This window comes from Propithecus coquereli, unplaced genomic scaffold (assembly GCF_000956105.1).
Source record: "Propithecus coquereli isolate 6110/MARCELLA unplaced genomic scaffold, Pcoq_1.0 Scaffold221, whole genome shotgun sequence".
In the NCBI taxonomy this organism is placed as follows: Eukaryota; Metazoa; Chordata; class Mammalia; order Primates; family Indriidae; genus Propithecus; species Propithecus coquereli.
Window position 1 is genome coordinate 2,241,327 of NW_012147301.1, and position 10,079 is coordinate 2,251,405.

General features: G+C 60.7%; 1 protein-coding gene across 1 annotated transcript; it reads left to right on the forward strand.

Moving 5' to 3' along the window:
- The first annotated feature begins 2,164 nt into the window (after positions 1–2,164).
- On the forward strand, positions 2,165–8,923 carry IGDCC3 (immunoglobulin superfamily, DCC subclass, member 3). The gene is made up of 13 exons (XM_012644843.1): positions 2,165–2,307; positions 2,680–2,810; positions 3,211–3,348; positions 4,519–4,677; positions 5,708–5,873; positions 6,201–6,448; positions 6,644–6,808; positions 7,107–7,298; positions 7,433–7,537; positions 7,979–8,117; positions 8,285–8,303; positions 8,400–8,492; positions 8,762–8,923. The coding sequence occupies exons 1-13, from the start codon at positions 2,165–2,167 to the stop codon at positions 8,921–8,923; spliced, it is 1,860 nt and encodes a 619-aa protein (XP_012500297.1).
- The last annotated feature ends 1,156 nt before the right edge of the window (positions 8,924–10,079 follow it).

Here is a 10,079-nt window from a genome sequence, read left to right on the forward strand (position 1 = left end):
GCAGGCAGCTCCCGAGCTTCCAGTGGGCAGGGCCTGGGGGGCACAGACGGCTGACCCAGGAGCCTGGGTGCCCTCTCCGCTAGCCAGGCCAGCGGCATCCAGCTCTGCCCTCCTGGAGATTGAGGCTTGGAGGCAGTAGAGGGGCCCCAGTGGCAGCTCAGCATGCCCCTCCAAGCCCCTGGGCTGACCTGCAGGCCCTCAGCCAAACAGCCTTTGGCCTAAGACAGGGCAGGCTAACCTCGCAGTGCTCCCTGGGGATCCTCTCGCCAAACCTGATGGGGGCACCAGCTGGGACACTCGCCCCCACCCCCAGGGCCCCAAGGTACTGAGTGTAAGGGCTGTACCTGCACGGAGACGTGTGATTGATTACCTACAATGGTACCAGAATCACACGCCAGCCACAGTAGCTGATGGCTTCAAACCCCATTCCCATCCAGACGTGGACACTCAGACCACATAACCGAGACACGGCCACGCTTCCCAGCAAACACACAGCCCCGCACGCATGTACAAAGAGGCGCACACACCCATCAGCCGCACTCCCAGGAGGCCCTCAAAGAGGAGGAGGCAGGGCGGGGGATTTTTATGCGTGTTTATATTTAATGAACCACATGCAAATGAGACGGAGAGCATGCCACAAAGGAGCCAGCCCCCAGAGACTCTGAGTGGAAGGGCACAAAGGTTTGGCCCTTTGGGCTGCCCTGGAGGCCAGGGCAGGCCAGTGGATTGAGGGGGCTTGAGATAGGGCATGGGGGCCATGGGGAGGGCTGCCTGCCCACACCGGGGAGCCAAGAGCGGGAGCCAGGACAAGCTCCAGCGTCCCTGCTGCTGTGGGGGGAGGGCTCCTTCTGGGAGAGGAGCAACTGTCCCAGTTGATGGAGTGCCTGAGAGGAGGGGCTGCCTGCCTGGACAGATGGTGTACCGCCTTCCCGCACTTGAAGCAAAGTGGATTTTAATGAAATCGCAGCTCTGGTGCTGAAGCTGGGAACCCGTGGGGGTGGGGGGGACCCTTCCTTAAGCTCTACAGGGTGGGGCTTGGGGGTGGGTGGGAATGGGGTGGGCAGGAACACTTAACCAGCCTAAAACTGGGAGGGGGCTGCAGCACAGCCCCCTGCACTGGTCTCTGCAGACCAGAGTTCAAGCGGTTAGTTCAGATCCCCAAAAGGTGGGGAGGGGGCCCTGAATATTTATGACACATTCAAATGTAGATTGGTAGGTCTGACAGTCTTCTGAGAGGCCTGTCACCTCGGATGGATACATCACCCTCTTGGGGCGCATGGAGAAACTGCAGAAGATCTGGGGAGGTGTGATGAGGAAGGACCGAAAAAGCTACTGGGCTCTGGTGACCAAGGTCTGATGACCAGTGTGCCTGCTGGGCAACATTGGACTAATTGCTTCCCCTCTCTGGGCTTCAGTTTCCAGTTCTGTCAGACGTGAAGCATAATACTTAGGCTTTGCATACTTTAGAGTTTATGAGAATAAATCTGAAAGCAGCTGAAAAATCGGGGAGTGGGCCTTGGGAGCAGGGCCTTCTCTGATTGGCCCTCATGGGTCAGTTTTGGGAGACTGAGGCCTCCCAGGGAAGCCCCCAACAGCCCAAGATTTCTCTATTATAAGTTTGTCATCCAGGAGTTTGCCCAGACCTTTTGTAAAAGGTCTCCCAATCTAGCCTGTATCACCCCTTTTTTTTTTTCAGAGTCTCACTCTGTTGCCCAGGCTAGAGTTCAGTGGCCTTAGCATAGCTCACTGCAGTCTCCAAATCCTGGGCTCAAGCAGTCCTCCTGCCTCAGCCTCCAGAGTAGCTGGGACTACAGGCATGTGCCACCACACCTGGCTAAGTTCTCTATTTTTTGTAGAGACAGGGGTCTCGCTATTGCTCAGGCTGGTTTTGAACTCCTGGCCTCAAGTGATCCTCCCGCCTCAGCCTCCCAAAGTGTTAGGATCACAGGCGTGAGCCACCAGGCCTGGCCTGTACCACATCTTAGGGGAGATGTTTCCTAGCTGTGGGAGGCTGGGGTAGGTGTTGATGCCATGCAGGAAAACTCTGCCCCGAGGGGGGTAAGCCCCAGGTCTCCATGCCTGAGACCAGCCGCACCCCAGGCTGCCCTGCCCTCTGCGCCTCAGCAGTGTGCTGTCCCCATACGCCTCTCCTCTTCCGCCAGCCATGTCGGACTTCCACGTGCATCCCCAGGCCACCGTGGGTGAGGAGGGCGGCGTGGCCCGCTTCCAGTGCCAAATCCATGGGCTTCCCAAACCCCTGATCACGTGGGAGAAGAACAGAGTCCCCATCGACACAGACAACAAGAGGTGAGCCACATGAGGGAAAGACGGAGGGAGGACAAAGAGGCGGCCAGTGACCCTGGCCTTTGGGAGCCGCAGCTGGTGCCCACAGGTGCCTGAGCCTGCTGTTTGTGCAGCGTAGTTTAGACGGGGTGTCCACGTGGCTTGCTGGGCCCAGCTTCTAGGCTCATGGATGTGTCTGTGAGGCTCGAGTGCGATCATTATCCAGGCCGGGATTGAGGGTGTGTCCACTTGGAGAGGCCCAGTGTATGTCTGTGATGATGACTGTGATGTGGGGACAGTACTTGGGTCCTAGGCTGTGTCTCTGATGCTCGTGTCCCTGTGGTCCATGGTGTCAGCGTCTGTGCTGGTGGTAGGCTGTGTCCCTCCCCTCAACAGGTACACATTGCTGCCCAAGGGGGTCCTGCAGATCACAGGACTTCGGGCTGAGGACGGCGGCATCTTTCATTGTGTGGCCTCGAACATTGCCAGCGTGCGGATCAGCCACGGGGCCAGGCTCACTGTGTCAGGTGAGGGTCCTTTGGCCCTTTCCCCAACCGGCTTCCTAATTCCTCCCCACCCTCAAATCAGTCCCCTTGAACTGGCCTCAGGGAACTCGTCACCTGGTGTGTGCCGAGCCTCCTAAGCGCAGAGCTCCGCTGCTGCCGCGTTGTTCAGAAGGCGGGTCCTTGGCTCAGTTCTGCCTGCGGAAGCCCCTCCTCTGCTCGCTCCCCGCTCTCCCATCGCTGGAGGCCCTGTAGGGCCCGGAGCAGGGGATGGGTGTGAGGGATGTCCTGGTCCCCCTGGTGTCTCTCTGCCCACAGGTCCTGGTTTCGGGGCTGGTGTTGGTTTCCCACTACCCACGTCCTGAGTTGTGGGTGGGGTGCAAAGTTCCCAGCTGAAGTGAGGAAATGTGACATCTTCCTCCAGGCTCAGGCTCTGAGGCCTACAAGGAGCCGGCGATCCTCGTAGGGCCTGAGAACCTCACCCTGACGGTGCACCAGACCGCAGTGCTCGAGTGCGTCGCCACGGGCAACCCGCGCCCCATTGTGTCCTGGAGCCGCCTAGGTGAGCCCCGTCCCCACAGCCCCACCCCAGGAGGGCTCTCATCACCCAGCTCTGGGGGAACTTTGAATCCTGTTTGTTCTCTGCCAGTTGTTCTCTTCCTGTGGCCTGGGGAGGGATCTTCCCCCACGTTGGGGATGGCTTAGCTCCCCGGGTTAACCTTGTCCACCCCCCATCCTCAGCGCTGGGTCCCCCAGCACCCCAGCCTCTTTCCCCTCCCGCTCGCCCCTGCCCGCTACACTCCCGCCATGCTCCCCAGCTGTGCAATCCCAGGCCCCTCAAAATCTCAGCCCGTCGTCAAACCCTCGCTCTGGGCCCCCCAGTCTCTAGCCTGGCCCCTAAGTCCCCAGCCTAAATCCCAGGGCAGCTGAAGGAGGGAAATGAAAGGGGGCAGATGGGCCCACATTGTCTGAGCGGAAAGGTCACTCAGGGGAAGGAAACTCCGGAGGGGGTGGGGTGGGGTCACATTCACAGGAGACTGTGCCACATTGTAGCAGCTGAGTGATGGGGAAGGAGGGGGCAGCAGGCGGGATAATGGAGTAGATTTCACCACTTCAGGGGCTGAATGCAGAGCTGTCTCCTTGTATTCTGACTGTGCTAATCTGATCCTGGGCGGGGGGGTCCCTGGGAGAGGCTGGGAAGAGTGGCCTCACCGTTAGGAGGAGCCTCTAGGCACTGCGAGGACCATCTGGTCCAACATTTCCCAAAGCGTGATCTGTCAGGCGGGAAAGAACGGCTTGGTGGTCTAACAAGTTTGGAAAATAAAGTTAACCAGGTCCCCTTACTGAAGGCCTTTTCAGAGCCATTACAGTAATGGGCTTCGGGACCCACCGCCCAGGAGCGGGGTGCATATTTGACCATGTCTCGAGAGAGGCAGACCAGGCTGAGAAATGTCGATCTAACCCAAACCCCTCACTTTATGGATTGTGAAACGGAAGGGAAGGGACTTGAACGTTGCCAGCGAGTGGGTGACGCCAGGTCTCTGCTGCCGGGCGAGTGCTCTGTGCAGCTCTCCGCCGCCTGTGCAGTGCCGAGGTGCTTGGGAGGGAAGGTGCGGAGTCACAGACTGGGGTTCCCTGGAAGGCTGGTGGCAGGGCGAGCCCCGTGGGGGCCTGTGCGTCCCCTTCCACGCCTCTGTCTCTGACCCTCGCTCGTCCGCCCCTCCCTCCTCAGACGGCCGCCCCATCGGGGTGGAGGGCATCCAGGTGCTGGGCACGGGAAACCTCATCATCTCAGACGTGAGCGTCCAGCACTCGGGCGTCTACGTCTGTGCGGCTAACAGGCCCGGCACGCGGGTGAGGAGGACGGCACAGGGCCGGCTGGTGGTGCAAGGTACGGACCAGCCAAGCCCAGGAGAGAAGGAAGGGACTTCCACACAGCCCTTCCTCCTGCCCGCTCCCAGCCTCCTCGGCGCCCCCAGCCCAGCCCCAGCCCAGTTCCCGGTGCCTTGCCCCTCACCGGGCCCCCAGGCCAGGCCAAAGGTCACAGCTCTCTGCCCTAGGAAGGTGCCACCCCGGAGTCATTTCCACTTTCTATCTCAGCCGGTCCTCCCCACCTGTGTCACTCACACGTGTCACGTGTCCCCCCCACATGCTGTTTTCATTGACACATGTGGCACGTCCACGCTCACACCTGCCTGCCTGTGGGCTCCCCGTGTGCTTGTCACTTCATGTTCTCGCCGCGGCCCCCGCCGCATACACAGAGCCGCCTCCACTCCCACGGCGCGGCCGACCAGGTCGTTCTGTCCAGCCTCCGGCCCTGGGGCTCAGCTGTCCCGGTGAACGGGGCTTGGATGAACGTTTTCGGGGTTTCTCTGGTTGCTCCCTCCCTGAGAGCAGGGAAGGGGCGGGAAATGGGGGAATCGGGAACTTAAACGCGCGTTTGTTTAGCATTCCACGTGCTGCTAATCTGTCCAGATGAAAGTGATGGAGCATTTCATTTCTCGGGTGTTAATAGAGGCTGGAGGCCTGGGATTGGAGGAGAGTGGAATTGAAAGTGGGGGTGAGGGGGGCCGGGACTGAGGGCTCATCCATCTCCCCGTCATTACCACCTTCTGGAGGTGCAGCCAAACCTATTAGCACATTTATTTATTTAACAATTTCCTGAATCGGGAGCTCAGCTTGATTGCTCCCGGATACAAATGTCAGTCTTTTAAATAGTCGTTAAAATGGAGTCTTCTCTTGGGTCTGCCTGGGGCAGAGGGAGGAGGGAGGAGGGCTGGGCCCCACCTGGAAGAGGGTGTGTGTTCACCCTGGGGACCCCAGCGCCGTCCCTGCTGCCCCGTCCTCCTGCCTTCACAGCCATTTCTTTCCCTCTCCGCTTGACCCCACGGCGCCACGTGCTTCCCTGTGCCCACCTGCAGCCCCAGCCGAGTTTGTCCAGCATCCGCAGTCCATCTCCAGGCCGGCCGGGACCACGGCCATGTTCACCTGCCAGGCCCAGGGCGAGCCACCCCCTCACGTCACCTGGCTGAAGAATGGACAGGTGCTGGGGCCAGGGGGCCACATCAGGCTCAAGAATAACAACAGGTCCGTGCGTGTGCGTGTTGGGTGAGGACTGCGGAAGTGGGGGACAGGGAGGCCCAGAGCGGGTGGCTGAGCAGAATGTGCACCTCCTGGAATTGGGAGTCTGGAGACGTGGGTTTAAGCCCTAGGCCTGCCACCAGCAGGGTGGGAGAACTCAGACAAGCCATTCGTCTTCCGGAAGGATTCGGTTTCTCCATCTCCCAGATGGGAGGTTTGGCCCACCTCTGAGGTGGGCGAAGGTGAGGCCTGGGTGTGGAGTACGACACCACAAACGCTCAGGGTGTCAGAGCTGAGAGGAGGAGGGGATCTGAGGCTCTTCCTCCCCCGCAGCACGCTGACCATTTCTGGGATTGGTCCCGAAGATGAGGCCATCTACCAGTGCGTGGCTGAGAACAGCGCAGGCTCATCGCAGGCCAGCGCCAGGCTGACCGTGCTGTGGGCCGAGGGGCTGCCCGGGCCTCCCCGCAACGTGCGGGCTGTCTCTGTGTCGTCCACTGAGGTCCGTGTGTCCTGGAGCGAGCCCCTGGTCAACACCAAGGAGATCATCGGCTACGTCCTGCACATCAGGAAGGCTGCCGGTGGGTGGGGCTGGGAGGGCGAGAGGCAGAGCCACCCCTTGCCCTAGTTCTCTTTCTCATCCCTTTCAGTCCTGCACTTCCTGACCCACACGTTCCTTTCCTTCTCCCCGTGCACCCTGGCTGCCCTCATTTCCCCAGTGCGGGTAGGACTCCCTCCTGTCCCTTACACTCCTCTGCCCCGCCTTTGCCTCCCAGACCCACCGGAGCTGGAGTATCAGGAAGCAGTCAGCAAGAGCACTTTTCAGCACCTGGTGAGCGACCTGGAGCCCTCCACGGCCTACAGCTTCTACATCAAGGCCTACACGCCTCGGGGGGCCAGCTCAGCCTCCATCGCCTCCCTGGCCAGCACCCTGGGCGAAGGTGAGGCCTGGGTGTGGAGTACAAAACCACAAACGCTCAGGGTGTCCGAGCAGAACCACTGTGCACAGTTGTTCAGGCTGTGCACTGCACAGGGTGCCTGACCCTCCTGGGGCTGAGTCGGACGGGACCTACTTGAAGGAAAGGGATCTGATTCATGGAACGCTGCTGTCTGACCAGGTGCACGCCCGGGATCAGAGGCCAGGGAGCTGTCAGGCTCCTGGGCGTCTGGGTCACAGGTGGAAGGTGGAAAGGTAGAGCGTTGACTGAGCCCTCACATCTTGGCCTCCTCTGCCCGCAGCCCCCGCCCCACCCCCGTTGTCCGTGCGGGTCTTGGGCAGCTCCTCCCTGCAGCTGCTGTGGGAGCCCTGGCCCCGGCTGGCCCAGCATGAGGGTGGCTTCAAGCTGTTTTACCGCCCAGCAAGCAAGGCCTCCTTCACCGGCCCCATCCTGCTGCCTGGAACTGTCTCCTCCTACAACCTCAGCCAGCTCGGTGAGGCGGACACAGCCCTGGGCCTGGGGAGCTGGGCAGGGTGTGGTATGTAGGGGTCCCCTCCCTTTCTCTGCCAGGACAGAGCTGTGTGGTAGGGACAGGGGCAGTCACTCAGCGGCCCTGCCTTTCCCCAGACCCCACTGCGGTGTACGAGGTGAAGCTGCTCGCCTATAACCAGCATGGAGACGGCAATGCCACAGTCCGCTTCGTGTCCTTGAGGGGAGCATCTGAGAGGACAGGTGAGGTTTGGGAACAGAGTAGGGGGCTGAGGGGCAGGGAAGGAGCACAGGTGGGACAGTGCATGCAGCCCTTAAGAAACAGACCTCAGTTTGAAATTTAGCTGTGTAACATTCTAGCTGTGTGACCTTGGGCAAGTTACTTAACCTCTCTGAGCCACTGTTTTCTCCTGTATAAAACAAGTATACTAATCCCTACATTATAAAGCTGTGGCAAGGATGAAATGGTCCGCATACAGTGTTATTCCCAGTATCTGGCACAAAGTCAGCGCTCAATAATTGCTAAAAAGAACCAAAAAGGCTGGGCTGGGGTCCCACAGTCAAAGGATGTTGCCACTTCCACTTGAGGGTGGGAGCAGCTGAGGGAGGCATCCTCGAGGCTGGGGGTCTGGGGGTGCTTCAGGCCTGGAGAGCTGCAGGCCCCACCTTGCCCATGCCCTCCAGCCCTGAGCCCACCGTGTGACTGCCAGAAGGAGGAAGTAGCCAACCAGACGTCCACCACGGGCATTGTTATTGGCATCCACATTGGGGTCACCTGCATCATCTTCTGTGTCCTCTTCCTTCTGTTTGGCCAAAGGGGCAGGTGGGTCCCGGGCTGGGGAGGGGCTGGGCTGGCGTGGGGTGAGGACAGGCTTGGAGAAGGGGGCTGCAGGAGAAAGGGTTGGGGGCTCACTGCCTGTGTCTTTTGTTTTTCTCTTTTTGTTCTCGCTCCCTCCCACACCCCTCCCCCAACTCTTGGCTCACCCTTAGGGTCCTCTTCTGTAAGGACGTGGAAAACCAGCTCTCCCCTCCTCAGGGTCCCCGGAGCCAGAGGGACCCTGGCATCCTGGCCCTGAATGGGACAGGACGGGGAGAGCGGGGCCAGCTGGGCCGCGACGGGAAACTTGTGGACGTGAAGGAGCTAGAGCAGCTGTTCCCCCCAGCTGGGGCTGGGGGGCAGCCGGACCCCAGACCCGCGGTGAGTGCCCACGCCTTGAGCAAACCTGCCCCTTCGAGGTCTGACCACCTCCCGATCCTGCTCTTGCTTCCCCTGGGCCGCAGGCCTCGGTCAGCAGCCTTAGCCAGGCGCCAGGTCTTCTCCGGGCACAGAACTATGGCCGGTGCTTCTCTCTGTACCCCCAAGTCAGGCCACAAGGCCTGGAGGCCCTAAGCCCTGGGTGGGGTTGGATACAAGCCTGACCCGCCGGCCCCAGGCTGACGCTGTGTGACCGGCCCTTTCCCCGGCAGGATCCCGCGGCCCCTGCCCCATGCGAGGAGACCCAGCTCTCCGTGCTCCCGCTTCAGGGCTTCAGCCTTCTGCATGCGAGGACGACGGAGGCCCTGGCCCCCTGCACGGGCCCCATGGCTGCCCTGACACCCCAGGATGGAGGCCCCCGGCCTCCTCAGTGAAGGACCAGCTGCCCGGCCAGCTCGCTTGGCGCGGTAGCCAGTGCGTGGCAGGCTCTGGAGGGGGCGCACCCCCATTCTCAGGTCAAAGGCAAGAGTTCTCCTGTCATGTGGGATTCAGATGGTCCTGGGGGCTCCCCAGCATTTCTGTCCCGACTGCCTCTCGGGTTCCAAGACCTGAGGCGGCCTCAGCAGGGACCCACCCCGAGGAGCCCACTCCCCCTACCCCACTGGGCTGGTCCCCCGTCACCTCTGCCTGGTACCCACATGACTTGGAACTGAACTAACCTTTTCCTTTAAAAAGCAAAACTTAAACTCAAAAAAGACAAAAAAAAAAAAAAAGAAGAAAAAGAGGGAGAGAGAAGAAGGTGAATTAGACTCCAAAAATACGCCCCTGCTGTGGCCGGGCCCGACGCTGTCACCCTCCACCAATGTGTTTTCTCAGGATGGACTTTTGCCACGAGGCTCGCAGCACCTACCTCAGCCGGAATGAATGTCCTTGGGGGGTGGGCGTCGCCCTGCCCTTACCCCCCAGACCCTGAATGCACTCCTACCTCAAGCCTCCTTTACGGGCACCCCTCCCTCCCCACGTTGTTGTCCAGAGTTAAAAAAAAAAAAAAAAAGGAGAAAAAAAAAAGCACGTCCCCATTTCCAGGTGTGAAAGAAAACGTCTACCTCAAGGTTTGCTGGCTCTGCGGCCTGCGTCGTCACTGGGCCTCCCTCCCTGCCCCTCTGCTTGCCCGCCGCCCCACCCGCCTCTCCCCCGAGAGGAGCCCCGGGGCCGAGTCACCAAGGGGGCCCTCTCGGGGCCTGCAGAAGTGAAAATGGGATTGGTCAGAGAGAAAATGTGAAAAAAGCCAAAAATGCGAGGAAATTTATTCCTTGAAGTATGAACTGTTATCCAAACAAGCCACCTCCCGGCAGGCTGCCTGTGCTCTGTGCTCCCTCGCGCGTCTCATCTGTCCGCCCGGCCCGGCCAGCCCCGCTTGGGGATGCTGCGACCCTCTCTGCCCGGGCCTTGGGAGGGGGCCCGCCCTCAGCCTGCCCCCTGTCCCGCCCAGGCACAGCCCTTGGAATGTACCGCGTGTGTGATGGGGTTGGGGCTGGGGGTGGCCCTGGCAGAAGCGCCCCAGCCCTCTGTCCAGGGGACACAGCCAGC

Excerpts from the sequence above, each read along its gene's own strand:
- IGDCC3 (XM_012644843.1), top strand. The coding sequence starts at position 2,165 with ATGTCGGACTTCCACGTGCATCCCCAGGCCACCGTGGGTGAGGAGGGC. Across the intron at positions 2,308-2,679 it reads ATCGACACAGACAACAAGAG|GTACACATTGCTGCCCAAGG; the intron begins GTGAGCCACATG and ends TCCCCTCAACAG. Across the intron at positions 3,349-4,518 it reads TGTGTCCTGGAGCCGCCTAG|ACGGCCGCCCCATCGGGGTG; the intron begins GTGAGCCCCGTC and ends CTCCCTCCTCAG.